At 41.5% G+C, this 14979-nt stretch overlaps 2 protein-coding genes across 2 annotated transcripts; one reads left to right on the top strand and one right to left on the bottom strand.

Moving 5' to 3' along the window:
* The first annotated feature begins 526 nt into the window (after window positions 1-526).
* Window positions 527-9859, top strand: cyth2 (cytohesin 2). The gene is made up of 12 exons (XM_068736297.1): window positions 527-674; window positions 3040-3190; window positions 3598-3664; window positions 3751-3869; window positions 3951-4031; window positions 4249-4361; window positions 4735-4883; window positions 4983-5094; window positions 5720-5796; window positions 6430-6501; window positions 6607-6761; window positions 6958-9859. Exons 1-12 carry the CDS (start codon window positions 608-610, stop codon window positions 7043-7045), a joined length of 1251 nt encoding a protein of 416 aa, XP_068592398.1. The 5' UTR covers window positions 527-607; the 3' UTR covers window positions 7046-9859.
* Window positions 9860-11012: 1153 nt separating this feature from the next.
* Window positions 11013-14403, bottom strand: si:dkey-283b15.2 (neuronal pentraxin-2). The gene is made up of 5 exons (XM_068735901.1): window positions 13714-14403; window positions 12250-12754; window positions 11901-12154; window positions 11472-11651; window positions 11013-11222 (listed from the first exon to the last, which is right to left on the bottom strand). The coding sequence occupies exons 1-5, from the start codon at window positions 14401-14403 to the stop codon at window positions 11013-11015; spliced, it is 1839 nt and encodes a 612-aa protein (XP_068592002.1).
* Between the last annotated feature and the right edge of the window lie 576 nt (window positions 14404-14979).

Genomic DNA, 14979 nt, shown 5'->3' with positions numbered 1-14979 from the left:
ACTTAAAAACAATGGCGATGAATATGAGTACAGTTTTACTATTCCTGTGACTTGTGGGGATTATTTTTGTAATACTTGAGTGGCATTTGGAAAAGGCCTGTCATTAAAGTCTCCTGAGTAAATACATGTTAGGTCCCATGGCCCCAGAGGAAATCAAGAGGACAATCTGGTATATTTAAAAGCACCAGAACCGCTACTGAGTGGGCATTGTGATTGGAACTTTGTATTTCTTTACAATGAATGACCTCATTCTTAAATTATAATTTTTTATACCAAAACTATGAAATCTAACTATATCATTATTAAAATATCTTCTTAGTGCCCATTGTGTGCAGCTAGCTGGAAACACTCAGACACTTCAGAGTGTTTTTTTTACAAAATGTAAAAGTTTACTTAATGTATTTATATTATATTGTATGTCCAACTTCAAGCGTTTTATTTTGAAAAGCAACTGACCGGAAGAACCCTCCTCGACAGTCAGACAGCGCTTCCGGTGTCGCCACCTTCTTTGTCTCCGGCCCAACATTTCGACACCGGGGGTTGTCTATTTTTTCCCTTTAGTTTTTAGGATATATTTATACATATATCCCTAGTTTTCTGATATTGAATGACAGTCGACTCTGAAATATTGATGCCTAAAAGTAAAGCGCCAAAAATGGATGACCTGGACTACAGTAAGTGGGCTGAACGTTACTAAATAGCTGTATTTGCATAGGCTACCTCTAGCTAACTGTGGCTAGTTGTAGCAAGGCTCAGTTTATTTGCTCAGGTGTGAAACGGAGATCATTCCGCCTAACATCTAACGTTACATGATGAACAATCTACCTTTGAAATCTTTTCCGAGAAGTATGGTTGTACACGCAAAACACACTTGGTTAAAATAACTCACACAGATGCATTAGCTTAGCCTGACGCCAACTAAATATTGATTGTTTCACTGTGCTCGGGGCTAACGTTTTAGCTAACGTCGGTGGGCATACGTGCTAACACCCTGACCAGCCTTCAGGTTGCACAAGAGCATGTTAAATTCGGCCTTTTTTTTACTAATGAAACCGTCATCCTCCTCCTATCATTACCCTGACTGTAGTATGAATCAGACCGTCCTGTTGATCCAGACTGTGGGCGTGGTTGGTTTTGTTTTAGAGCAGCTGTTTGTTTAGCAGAGTAAACACACTGGTCTGGGAGGCTTTGGGTGCAACTTTGAGCTCTTGATCTGGGTGGTTTGGTTTAAAATAAATCATCACAATGTTTTGTGCAAAATTATAACTTTATAATAGAGCTTTCAGACACTACACACAGTTGCTAGTTTATATGTTACACTAGCTAAAGTCTATTACACCAACTAAGCAATATGAAAGTTGCGTTTTGTTCAACTGAAACTCGAGTTGTTGATTCAAATTGATAGTCACGGATTAATGGTTCGGAGACTACAGTCTGTATTAATTTGTATTGCTTTATGCTTTGATGTGTTTCTAATATTTTGTCCACCATCACTGACAATAATTGACACAATAGTAAAAACTCTACAACATTACACAATATACCACACATCCTCAAACTACAGTCTGCAAAGTGACAGTACAGATTAATCAGCATCTCTCTAACAGGGCCTGGAATATTGCAATATTTATTATGGAAAAACTGGAATTTAGTGCAGCACTGACCTTTTAGACTGCCTACATTTGATCTAGGTGTAAACTGGCAACTGGTTTTACAAGGCCATCCCAGTTTATTTGAGTTGCCAGCAATTTTTGAGAAATATAAATTGATACGTTGACCAAACAAGCAGTCATGGTTTGGGTACAACAGCCTTCGAAACGATGAAAAATAAATATGATTTTACAGTTGGTGAAATTCCTGAGAAGATGTCTGATTATTATGATGTCGATGTATCACTTAGCCTAATGTTATCTTTAGCTACATCCCTCATAACTGGTTTGATAGAATTGATTGTGTCAAGGTTTTAATGCCATAAAAATCCTTCAGTCGACATCATCTAAATAAACTGCTGTTTTACCGGTGTGGCACTGTGTTGCACTAGCCTGTTTGGAGACCTCTGATACTGCCCACATCTAAAATGTGATCATGTGAATGATGGAGCAGCATTCAGTCTACATAGATTACAGTACCACACTTTGAACATTTTTTTAAAAGGGACTCCTTCTCCAGTAGGAAGTAGTTGCTTTAAAAACAGTTCACAGTGAGCAGAACAAATACAAATTATTTAATATACACCTTAATTATAATTATTAATTGGGTGGTGTCTGAAATCTCCGAGAGGATGTCTCATCACTCAGTAAATACAACTTAAACTAATTGCCCGCCTTGATACCGATAGTGATGAGCAATATTTTTTATTTGATGAGCTGATATTGGCTATTGGAACCAAAACATAGATGTTTCTCATTCAAGTGTATTTGTGGGAGAAGTTTTTTTTAAATTCTGACTTTGAGTTTTAAAGGAGCCTCATGCCACTGACTGTGTGTCTGTTGAGTCCATGAAGTGTCTGTATGCTCTATGAGTGGAGTGTATCACAGCTCAGACAGTAGACGGTGTTAATGCTCTCATACATTTTATTGAAATGACAGAACAGGAGACTGCAGATTTTCAGTATTCTTTTCACAGATTGCAAAAATGGGTGCAATAGGGAGATAAGGGAATATGAAAGGGAAAGAGTAGGAATGACAAGAAAGGGACAGATGAAGGCAAAATGTTTGGAAGTGTGGTGAAGTAGTAATGTGACTGATTACAAATTTAAGGGGCAATTTTATCCTCACAAAAGTGTCCTCGCCCAGTTCCTTTCCACTGTATGTTTTGTATTCACCTCTGCTAAGTTACTACTGCTTCTACCCACTTCTTCCACTCCTCTATATTGATAGACAGAGTAACAATGCAGTTCTCAAAATAGTTGTACTTGATGGGTTTTTTTTATGTTACCAATAAAGACACAGTCTGCCTTGTTATGTTGTTAGGGCACAGTCACCATGTGTTATGCAGCAGCAGCAGCAGTAATGGAGTCATTCTTCTCTTCCCTTCCAGTCCCCGTAGACCTGAGCCCAGAGGAGCGCTCTGAGCTGGAGGACATCCGCAGGAGGAAGGGCGTCCTGCTGCAGGAGATCCAGAGGCTCAGAGAGGAATTAAGAGAGGCGATTTTGGAGGTGGAGGGGCTGGAGACCAGCACAGAGGGCAGGTAAGACAAAAATGCTCACAGTAACATTGCTACTCTAAGCAATATCGGATTTGGCCAAAATGACAAGAGTTGTCTTACTTGATCAACACAGTGTGCATAGGTTTTTATTTCCCATTCCCAAATTCATTATCACTGGCAGTTGGTCAACTTTATCACTTTGTCTACTGGGATTGGTCACATTTATTTTGATTTAGAACTTGTCATCCTCCCAATGTGACTTGAAAGTTTCTCTCACTGTTGTGGATATTATCAAGCCAACAAAGCCCAGCGCCCACGTCGGTGTTTCATTTTCTTGTGATCTTCAATGATTTGTTATTCCGAGCAGTTAGAACTATTGTTAAGAAGATGTAACATGAATGCTATGAGGGCCAGTCTTTCTTATATTTCACTTGTTTCGCTCTCTGCAGTAAAACTCTTCAGAAAAGTAGGCATGTGGCAATGGGAAGGAAGAAATTCAATATGGACCCCAAAAAGGTAAAACTCTTGGATACTTGTACATGTCTCCTCCGCCTTCACTCTGTCTCGGCTGTGTAGTGACGGACTCTTTCCCCTCTCTACAGGGCATTGTGTTTCTAGTGGAGAATGAGCTGCTCAGACATACTTCAGAGGACATTGCCCAGTTTCTCTACAAAGGAGAAGGCCTCAATAAGACCGCTATAGGAGATTACCTCGGAGAAAGGTGATTGGTCGATATCACCTGTCCTTTTTCTCTTTTTTGTATCAGCCATTTTTAACTGTGATCTCTGTTTCTGTTCTGCAGGGACGACTTCAACATCAAAGTTCTTCAGGCTTTCGTTGACCTCCATGAGTTTACTGATCTCAACCTCGTCCAGGCCCTCAGGTAAACTATGTTTTGTGTGTATGGAATCTCTTGATTAGTGTCCTGGCATTGACTGATAAACAAACCTTCTCTGTGATGGAAAGTTCCACTCTCATTGTCCCTCAGTCAGGTCAGGGGGGAAAATTTTACCAGATAGCTGAAGTGACTGTCTAACTTTGTGTTGATTGCCAAATTTGTTCTCTCTGACTTGACCTAAACCCCGACCTGTTCTCTGCAGACAATTCCTGTGGAGTTTCCGTTTGCCTGGTGAAGCGCAGAAGATCGACAGAATGATGGAGGCCTTCGCTCAGAGATACTGCCACTGCAACCCCGGTGTCTTCCAGAGCACCGGTAAACACAAACCCGTTACAATGCATTTCATGTGGTCTAGTCTGTTACCAACCTAATGTGGGACGACTTCTGTGTGTGGCTGGCAGCTGTCTCCTTGAATCCAGCTTTATTTTCCTGTTATGTATTGCAGGAAGGGGCACTTCTCATAAGGCGTGCACTCACACAAACAACAACTTACCAGAAATGACCAGATATGAAAGCATGCAGAGTCTGGCAATTTGTAAACATGGCTTCTCAGTTGTACCATTATCAGTTGTGTTTGTGGTTTTCATTAATCATGTCCTTAAATTGTTTGAGATGAGGTTCAGCTATATACTTTTAGTTTTTGTGCAGAACAAAAATTCAACGCCGTGCATGTCTCTCCTGTTCGCAGACACGTGTTATGTGCTGTCGTTTGCCATCATTATGCTGAATACAAGCCTCCATAACCCAAACGTGAGGGACAAACCCGGAGTGGACCGTTTCATCTCGATGAACCGAGGCATCAACGAGGGAGGAGACCTGCCCGAGGACCTGCTCAGAGTACGATGAGCTCTACGTTATTTTTCTCTTTGGAGATGGATAAGTGACAATTAAAATGTAGCCAGTGAAGATATTTTACCATCTTATGTGTTATTACAGAATCTCTACGAAAGCATAAAAAATGAGCCCTTCAAGATCCCAGAAGACGACGGCAACGACCTGACGCACACCTTCTTCAATCCGGACAGAGAGGGCTGGCTTCTGAAACTTGGTGAGATGATGCCAGTGAGAGTACTTCTACCCTTCATGTTGAGTTGGACACTGATCTTACAATTTAACAAATCAAGTGTGTAAATGTTCCAGATGTCAGGAATGTAAACTTCCACAGAGAAAAGACAGTGATATGTTCTGTATGCTAGTCCTGTCTTCAGGCTTTGTGCTATGATGAAACCAGCCCCGTTGTCTGAGGTTTGCTGGCTCTTTGCCTCCACTTGTATTAACAGCTCACAGTGCTGTGGCATGATGGTGAACAAGAGACTCGCTTTCTTCCGTCATGGCAAAATCTGATTTTCTTTTGCATGGCGGGACCTGTGATCTCTGTGTCACTAATTAATCTCTTTCTCTTCCTCCTCCCCGTCCGTCTCTCTTTCTCTGTTTGTCCTCTGTCTTCCTCTAAATACTCTGGTCCCCTTTGTCTCTGCTTCCACCCTCTACTGCCGCTGCTTGTTTTCTCAGGAGGTATGTACTTACAGTTGTTGTAGTTTTAATAAATAGCCACGTAGTTAGCTGTAAGAATGTAGAAATTGTAGAATAGTATCTTTTCAACTTTGACCACCAAAGGAAATGTTTTTTTCCATCCTCTCACTCCTCGACATGACTGTGTTCTTGTGTTTCAGGGGGACGAGTGAAAACCTGGAAACGACGATGGTTCATTCTCACAGACAACTGCCTTTATTACTTTGAATACACCACAGTAAGTCTTTGTGTGCACATGCAACATTTCAGTTAATTGCCACTCTTTCTGGTGAATTAAACTGTCCTAACAGGATGTTACTGCTGTATGGGCATTGGCTTTTCTAATTATAGCAAGAAAAGCTAAATAATTAGTGCCATTGTTCTGTTATCTTGCAATAAAATGTGCTGATGTTTAGGATTGCAAGGCCGCTGGAAAATTGTGATTGTCTGTTAAAGCTTATTTGAGGCCTACGGGTGAATACTATACTGTATCTGTAAGGAAGTCTGGTTACTGAACTCCAGGGTTAGATGCATAACTGTGTTATTCCCTAGAGGGCAAGCTGGTTTGGTAGCCCAAACACAAAAGTAACAAAAGAGACGCAAGTCAGACTGGTCACAAGAGACAACATATCACAAACATACTACCATAACAATGTTGTAACAAACTCATATTCCAGGAGGATATCTTATTTAACTTTTTCTGTTTACTTATTTATTATATCTTAACTGTTTGAGTACTTATTTATTGTAATTCTGCAAATGTTCCCGCTGTCTGACTAATAGAGGATTATCTTTTTCTTTAAACGAAGGCACTTGAATGTTGCAATAACTATTGCGGCTCTAATCTGCTGTGATTGTGTTTCACTAACAGGATAAGGAGCCGCGAGGTATCATTCCCTTGGAAAACCTCAGCATCCGGGAGGTAGAAGACCCAAGAAAACCTGTAAGTTTTCTTTTTACCGCCATATGTAATTATCATAAATGTACTTTTTTACAAATTTAGTGTATGTGATTGTTAATCAAATTTCCCTTTTATTTCTCCCAACAGAACTGTTTTGAGCTGTACATCCCCAACAACCGTGGTCAGCTGATTAAGGCGTGTAAGACGGAGGCCGATGGGAGAGTAGTGGAAGGAAACCACAATGTGTATCGTATCTCCGCCCCGACACCCGAGGAGAAGGATGAATGGATCCACAGCATCAAGTACGGAAATACAAATGAAGGATAATGTCACAAGAAAAATGGGGGTAGTGGTAGAGCAGTACGACATTTTAGCCAAAGAAGAGGTCCCCTCTTGTTTAAGGTCCTAATTTAAACATCCTAAATGCTGTCTGGTCTTTTTAACTGTGTATGTTCATGATCCACACAATTCAATAGTGTTTCTTTGTCACTTATACAGATCTGCTGTCAGTGTTGATCCCTTCTATGAAATGCTCGCTGCCAGGAAGAAACGTATATCTCTGAAGAAGAAGGAGGAACAACCCTAGAGTATTCCCTTCATCCTCTCACTGTCTTCCTTTGTCCTTCTCATCCCTCCTTCCAACCCTGGACACAGGTTTTCATCCCTGCTCCTCACTACCCGTTTTACTTACCCTTCTTTCCCCCGTCCCAAGAATGCATCCTTTCCCTGATAGGAGGACTCCTTGCTCTCCTCTCGACTAGACTCTTGAAAGCCACACCCAGAGTGAAGCGTTGGCCCACTGTGGCTGCCTCTTGTGATCTTGTTTCTTACACTACTGCTGTTCTACACAGCCAGAGCGCCGTCTGTCCCGTCTTCTCACCACATTCCTCTCTTGTTCAGCATTTAAGTAAACTGTAAAATGTGTCTTCGACCATATCCACACTAGTGTGTGTGTGTGATTTCAAAAGAGCATTCTCAGCCCTGCTTACCCAACGTGGACAAATAAGCAAACGCTGAGGAAATGAAGGATTCATGATTTTAGGTCTCTGAATTTAATTGTGAGAATCTTACTTTTTCCTTCCTACTTCCTCATTCACAGTTTCTCCGTAAACCACAAACAAAACTTTAAGAACAGCAGAAATATGTGATGCTGCTGGCTGAAGCAGGTTGTGCATGCTTATTAATTTAATACTACTTGTTATGCACGACAGACTTTTAGACTATCTGGAAATGATGTATCTTTTTGACATCTATCTGCATTAGTGTGAATATGGTCTTATTAAGGGGAGCAAGCAGCTTCAGTTCCTGTGAAGTCGTCTTTCACACGTATTGACGCTGCCTGAATGAGAAATTGCCTTTCTTTGATGGTGCTTACCCCAGAAAAAAATGTGAACGCACTATTCAAACACTAACAAGATTTAATTTTAGTCAATGTTGGTCAGAGAGGAATCCGTCAAAGCAACTAATGATTACAGATTAGAGACGAGTCCATTGCTTCCTATAGTACTCCTACTGGCTTTGACACAATTTGCTACTGTCTACACTTAGATACTGAAACCATTATGTGAGGAAAATGTCACTGTTCATTACTGTTCGCCACGTTACTGTCGATCTTCAAATATGGTCGTTTCTCGAGGCAGAAAGGTTGCTTCACCTGCAGAGTTAACGGAGACAGCTGCTCCTCAACTTCCAGACAGCTGCTTGTTTCATTTTACTGAGACAATATATATTATGTGTTCTTCAGCATGTTTTTTTTTACATGTTTGAGCAATAGCAGAGTAAACTGTAGATCCAGTCCGTAGGCTTGTTTACAAATCCTTCACAACACTCTACTGAGCAACGATCCTCTCGTATGTAATGTTCTCGCACACCACCAATCATTTCCTCCTCGCCGACGAACATTGACATCTTTCTCAAAAGTAATAACTCTGTCAGACGTTCAACTGTTAGAGCCCGGTCTGTCCACTAGAGTGAGTTTTAAAGAAATCACAAAGGCAGCTCATTACGATGTATACTTTTTGTAAATAGATGTTAGCATATTTCTTTACGATACACATAGAAATGATTTAATTTATTCTTTATCTTTTGTTAAAATCTGACTTTTGTACGAGCTACTGTAGGACTGCATGCTGATAAATTGATGTGTCGGTCGTAGGTACTGATGCGTCGCTGATCATGCTAGTGCACTGATTTGAAAAGTGTTAGTGTTCCCTGTTGACACGGAAGAATTGCATTTGATATGGAGGTTGATTTATACGTAGAGTAAATTGTTTAGAATATTAGTTTATAGGAAAATAAGAAGATATTTAGGAGATGTTTAGTAGTCTGTTTTATCTCTGGACCACCTGTGGGTTTTTGGAGTAAACTGGACTCTGTTAAGCACAAGCAGTAATGAGTCTCACACTCTGTTAAACTATCATCCAGTTTTACTTTCATTGGCTGCTCAGTGTCCTCTTGAAGTGTGATGAAGCTGTTCACAAATGTTCCATCATACCACAGTGCTAGAAATGAAGAGACAAGAAAAACAAGGAACACTAACAAAGCTTTGATTCATTATATAATAGTACAATTTCCAGATGTAATGAATCAGTAACAAGTCTAGATTTGTGTCCAGTGATAGCTTTGCTTGACATCCAGTTCATAAACTTATTACTAGTAGTTTGTTGAATTGGCATTTTAAATAGTAGTGAAAATACTTGTCTACTGCACTTTATCAATTTTTAGCATTTTGGAGAAAATGCTGTTACTTTGACTGACAATACTCCGTATCACCCTCTACTGGCGACCCCACACACTGCAATATGATGAAGGATGAACCATGAACTGTGTAGAAATACTGTATAACGCCACCACCTGGTCAGGGCCAGCTTCAGCAGTTTCTTTTTTTAACAACATGTACCGTATTTGTTCACCTGATAAAGATCATGTTGTTTGAAGTGGAATGAGGTCTTTTCTCTCTGATCAGAACATGTAGAGCTTGTTTTAAAGACACAGCAAGTGATTAGTCTTTAAAATACAGATCAAGGATTGCTTTTTACTTTCCTACTTCATCAAACTGACAGAAGGCCTAACTTTAAACCTCCATGTGAGTGCATCCACACAAAGCATGGACTGTCAGTAGGCCTTCACCTTCTGGGTATTCTTGAAGTGCAAAGTTGCCAAAAAAAACTGATGGGACAACAAATATTTCCATTGAAACTAAATATTGAACACTGAAATGATCAGATTGAAACTGGACCTCTTTTTCTGATTCCACCCTTTTCAGAAAGTGTTAATTTTGTATTTATTTATTTTTATTTACTGTGAGGTGAAGATGGATAGATCATCTGTAAATGTAGCAAACTGAAAACGATACATTGGTGCCAGTAAACTACTGTGTAACAATAAATGGTAAACAGATGATGATGGATTGCTGTATGTGTTTTAACTTTGGTGACATTCTAGCACTCTTAACAAACCAAGATGGTGAACATAGAAATACATGTTATACCTGCCAAACATCAGCATGTAAGCATTATCAATGTGAGCTTGTTAGAACATTTTAGCTTGGAGTTAAAATAATATTGTAATATGTTGTCATTTTGCCAGTTGACCTGGGTCAGGTTTGGGATCGACTTCCTCAAGTGATGACAAACAATTGTTTTTATAACTTTTTATTTATATTTTCATAACATAAAAAAAAAATCACTCACACACACACAATTTGTAAAGTCAAAAATATAACCTGGCCTAAATTCAGTGTTTTATATACAGTACATTAACAAATATACAGTCAAGGCCAGATCATGTAAGAAATTAAGAAGCCACAGTGCAATGACCTGATCACACAAAATACACAATTTCAAATGGATAAATCAAAAATATTGGGAGAAAATAAGGGATAAATGTCAGAGATGTGTTAAGTGAACAAGCAGATGCGTTGTAGAGTATAGGGAAGTGTTTTGTTTACAAAACAAGGCTGTGAAACTCTTAGTTCAGTCTGACAAGCTTTGCAATATTTCTCCCAAAATAAAACTATCTATGACACATACAAATATTTAACATTGTGTAACACAAATCAATTCTACATTTTCTTTGGTAAATTAGCTGTATCTTCTGGCACACCTTTTTTTTTTAAAAAGGAGCATCCAGATTAAGCATTGATTTCTCAACACATTTCTATAACTATCATCCAAACTATCAGTTTGTCACCACAACAGAACACATGTAAGGTCTGCTAATTTCATCACAAACCCCACAGTAGTAATTATTAACAATATGACAATATGTCACATACAGCACTTGTCTGTTTAAAATGAAACTCTAGCTCATGATTACAGTAGAGCCCAAAACCTGAGGCCAAAGTCCACTAAGTCCCTGCAAAGTCTCTGTAAACGCAGATAAGACTTATTGTTATTTTTCTTTTTAAAGAAAAAAGTCTCTTAAGTTTAAAGGAAGGCATTGAGTTGGTGCCGCTGAGTGATCATCCTAAAAAATACCTGAAAGCCAAAAGGGACTTTTGTTTTTTTCTCACACATTTTGATCTATGATAAATGTTCTCATGTTATGGGCTTTTAGTGACAGGGGTCAAATGGGTATTTGGCGACGCCTCCAAAAAGCTCCACCTCTGACTCGGACCAAGCAATGATGTCTCCTCTGAGGTGGCTGCCGCAGGAGGCCAGGCTGTAGACGTCACTGGCAGTGAGGACATGTGACCACATGTGCACGTCCGACATCTCACCCACAAATGACTGAGTGGCATCAAAACGGCCTCCCAGAATGTCCTAAAGGGGAAAAAGAGAGCATTCGCCATTAGCAGTAATCATTGCTTTCCAAAACAAGAATTTAACATGTTCAATTTGTGCACAAATACAGGCACTTCATATCATAAAGAACCAAAACTGTAAATGTTTCAAGCTCAGAGTTCTATGTTGGGTATTTATTTAATATTTAGCAAATACACAATTTTTCTGCATTCAATGGCTCCCTTCCTGCAATGTGCATCTACAGAGAATACATGTCTTTGTCTTTACCTGTTCCTGTCCCAGGATGAAGACCCCTCCAGGTTTGATAGGGTGCCAGGGGGACAGATTTATCCCGGACCCCCTCTGCACTCCGTCTTGGTAGGCCTCCCACTGTCCATCCCGTGTTGACCAAGTCACACACACGTGGTGCCACTTTCCATCCCCAAGGGACAGAGGGAGCGTCACAGCCTGGGGATGGTGAGACAATGATATAAATACATCCTGGGGTAATACAAGTCCAGAAGAAAGAAAACATTTTTTTTATCACAACCACACTTAAGATGCCACACTTAAGATGGTGTGAAGCTGTTTAGACAGCAGGTAAGTCTTTTAAGATATGTGTGTCATTTTAAAGGAATTTCCTATAACATTAAATGTTCAGGATTATATGTGTGACAGTTATTGGGTGCTGCAATGTTTCTATATATCCTCCCTCACCTTGTCATCGATCAGCAGTTCCATGGGGTTGTTCCCCCACTCGATGAGCACCAGTTCATTGGCCTGTCCGGGTGCCGAGTAAGAGAAGGGCGTCCCCAGGCCGGGCCCCACGCCCGCCTTGATCCAAAGACACAAAGTCAGAGCAAAGATCTCTTGCATCAGCGTCCTCTTCACCCGCCCGTACATGTAGTTGGTTCTCATGGGGAAGCTGATCTGGAAGGCATCTGGACTCTTAAAATGTGTCCTGCCGGGTCCTGTTTTTGAAAAGAAATAACATCATACCATGACAAAACAATCTCATCTGTTAGGAGTGACTGCATGTTAAAAAGTTACCACCCTGGTTGTGTACCTGTGAGGTGCAGCTGGTTGAGCATCGCTTCCAGTTTATTTGAGTGGAAACCAGTCCGCGGCCCTGGTTCTCTGTACCCTGTGTGTGAAAGGTAACTGTGATCTGCTTCATTGCTGGGGTGTTCATCATCATGGTGGCCATCATCGTGGTGGCCGACATCGTGGTCCGTGTCTGCATCACGATGGTCATCACTGTGGCTGTCATCGTGATGGTCAGTACGGTTCCTGTTGTCACTGTGATCTTCATCGTTGTGGTCGTCCTTGTGGTCATTTGGGTGTCCGTCATCGTGGTGATCGTCGTCGTGGTGTCCGTCATCGTGGTGTCCGTCATCGTGGTGATCGTCATCATGATGGTCTCCGTCGTCTCTGTGGCTGCTGTCTTCTTCGTGGTGGTCCGAGCCGCTGAGGGAGGAGGTGCGACGGTGCAGCTGCTGCTCCAGAGCGCTGATCTTCCTCTGAAGCAGCTCCTTCAGAGAGCTAGAGTAGGTGATGGATGTGTTCCTCTTCTGCTGAGGAAGGTGAAGAACACATAGGTGAAGCATTGGTAACAATGAGTATTTCCTACCCTGTGCTTCCTATTTACAACAGTGAAGACAAATGCATCAGTGGTGCTTTGACATAGACACAAACTGACCTCAAGGAATCATGTGTCATAGTCTGTCACTTGCAAGTCTAAGAGAACACTTGTGTGTCTCTCACTTCTGTTTCTTTACATTCCTTATTCACCTTTCAATGTCAAAAGCAACAGTCAGATATTAATTGTGTCTTCCTGTATCTACTTCTGCTTCTCTTCCTCTCAGGTAATCCAGGCTTTGTCGCTGTGCATGCCCTGATTACCAGTCTGTCAAGGGAGATTACAATAATTGCTGCGGATGTTAGACTCGTGCTGCCACCCCCCATCTCCTCTACACACTCAACAGCTCCTGACATCAGTCAGTGATCACGATTCAGGGAGAAGAGCGAGCAGAAAAGGAACAAATAGATGTATCAAGAGAGTAAAAACAGTGAGTAACTAAAGGAAAAACAGGACCACCTGAAATGAAATGTCCCCAGTCAATCCAATGCTTAGGTGAATTAAGCAAGAGTATCTTACATCAGTGACGTCCACCTCTGAGCCTGTTGCCGCTCTGAGGGGCCCACTGAGGGACATCAGAGTGACTCTCTTGCCAATGTGGTGAGTGGCTTTATGCAATTAAGTAATTCATTGTTCCTTTTTTTTAAAGTACTTAGTGGGCATACTACTTTGGGACTTGATTATTCAGCAATCTGGTGACGACAGCATTAATGTGTCCAAACAATGAAAAGACACATAAGGGCACGCTGCACATCACAAGCCTCCCTCTACTTCCTCTTTCCTATTTATCAACTGTATTATATTTTCTTTTAACCCCATACCTTTGCTTTCTTCATTTAGTTTATTTTGCCAGCACTAAGTTGAAAAAGTTTCCCCCCCATTGTTGCTCACCTGCAGATTGTCCAGCCTCTCCTTCAGCGCCTGCAGCATCCTCTCCGTCTGCTCTGGTGATGATGTGATGTCCCCCGGTGTCACATGTTTATCCTTCCCCTGGTGGTTGATGCCGTGGCCCCCATCGGTTCTTTGCCCCCCCATAGAGATGTAGTGCGGTGAGTCTGGTATGAGGTTTCCATGGTGACCCTGCTGGTTGCCATAGTGCCCGTTGTCAGTGTACGTGTGATGGCCGGCCACCCCCGCCTGCTGGGAGTGTGAGCCTGTGCCGTGGAACTCGTCGTGAGGCGTCACGCCTCGTCCAAGGCCCTCGCACAGGATGAGCTTGGCCGTCAGCTCTCTAATGGTCTCTCTCTGATCCAGGATGGTCTCCTTCTGCTGGACATTGCTCTCCCTGAGGTGGAGGATGGTGGCTTTGGCCTCCTCGCTCGCCCCCCACCAGCCAGCAGGAGGTGCACTTTGATGGCCTGGTCCACCGGGCCCTGCTGCCCCTACACCTGGACCCCCTGTAGGGAAGCAGGCAGGGTCCGCGTCCACGGGAATAGGGGTGCAAACAAAGCGTGGGTGGGCTCCATAGTCATAGTCAGACCCTGCGCTGGCAGTTGAAGGACAAAGGAGAAGTGAAAGTAAAGAAATCCCAATGGGAACAAGGAACATGTGTAGAGACGGAGAGTTCCTCATATTCTCCATCCACAGTTCAGCCGGTAAGTCTAAGGAGCTTGGCTTCACTTCAAAATGTGTGATGCCAATTAAAGAAAAGGTTGTGTTGACTTCTTTGATGTCGAAGAGGAGACATTAGGGAGCATGATCTCCATCGACAGAGTATCCACGCATAACAATTAGAAATCACAGTTTTGTCTTTTATCTTCTTTGTCACACGTTATAATTATTTTTATTTTGGATGCTTCCTCCCTCCCACCGTCACCGAAGAATGGAATAAACCTGTAAAACAAAACGTCAGATTTTAGATTATGGTTTTCTAGTAGCATCAACAAATTGAAGGGATACAATAGCACAATCATGTGTACTAAAAGGCAGCGTTCATCAAGACTTTTATTGGGTCAGGGATCTGCTTATTCAGCTTTATTTCCAATTATAATGCTGATGTTGTTTTGGTTTGCATTACATTTTCATTTATCTGATATTTTTGTCCCAGAGTCCTGTATTTGTATTTACAAGTTAACAGACGTGTCGTTTGTTTATTTGTGCTGTTCTAGTTAGTCAATTTCCTCAAACAAAAAAGAGACACTTTTAGACCAGGCTGGC

The sequence above is a fragment of the Cebidichthys violaceus genome, unplaced genomic scaffold, assembly GCF_023349555.1.
Source record: "Cebidichthys violaceus isolate CVI_PGR_0920_01 unplaced genomic scaffold, fCebVio1.0.p SCAF_7, whole genome shotgun sequence".
Lineage (NCBI taxonomy): Eukaryota > Metazoa > Chordata > Actinopteri > Perciformes > Stichaeidae > Cebidichthys > Cebidichthys violaceus.
Note: the sequence above shows the minus strand (reverse complement) of the source record. Positions and strands in the feature narration are given on the sequence as shown.

Bases quoted from the DNA above. Each gene is read 5' to 3' on its own strand.
- cyth2 (XM_068736297.1), top strand. From the start codon at position 608: ATGACAGTCGACTCTGAAATATTGATGCCTAAAAGTAAAGCGCCAAAA. The intron at 4,032-4,248 runs GTAAACTATGTT...TGTTCTCTGCAG, and splicing joins AACCTCGTCCAGGCCCTCAG to ACAATTCCTGTGGAGTTTCC. The intron at 6,502-6,606 runs GTAAGTTTTCTT...TTCTCCCAACAG, and splicing joins TAGAAGACCCAAGAAAACCT to AACTGTTTTGAGCTGTACAT.
- si:dkey-283b15.2 (XM_068735901.1), bottom strand. From the start codon at position 14,403: ATGGAGAATATGAGGAACTCTCCGTCTCTACACATGTTCCTTGTTCCC. The intron at 12,755-13,713 runs GTGAGCAACAAT...CTTCCTCAGCAG, and splicing joins AGAGGCTGGACAATCTGCAG to AAGAGGAACACATCCATCAC. The intron at 11,652-11,900 runs GTGAGGGAGGAT...CACCATCCCCAG, and splicing joins AACTGCTGATCGATGACAAG to GCTGTGACGCTCCCTCTGTC.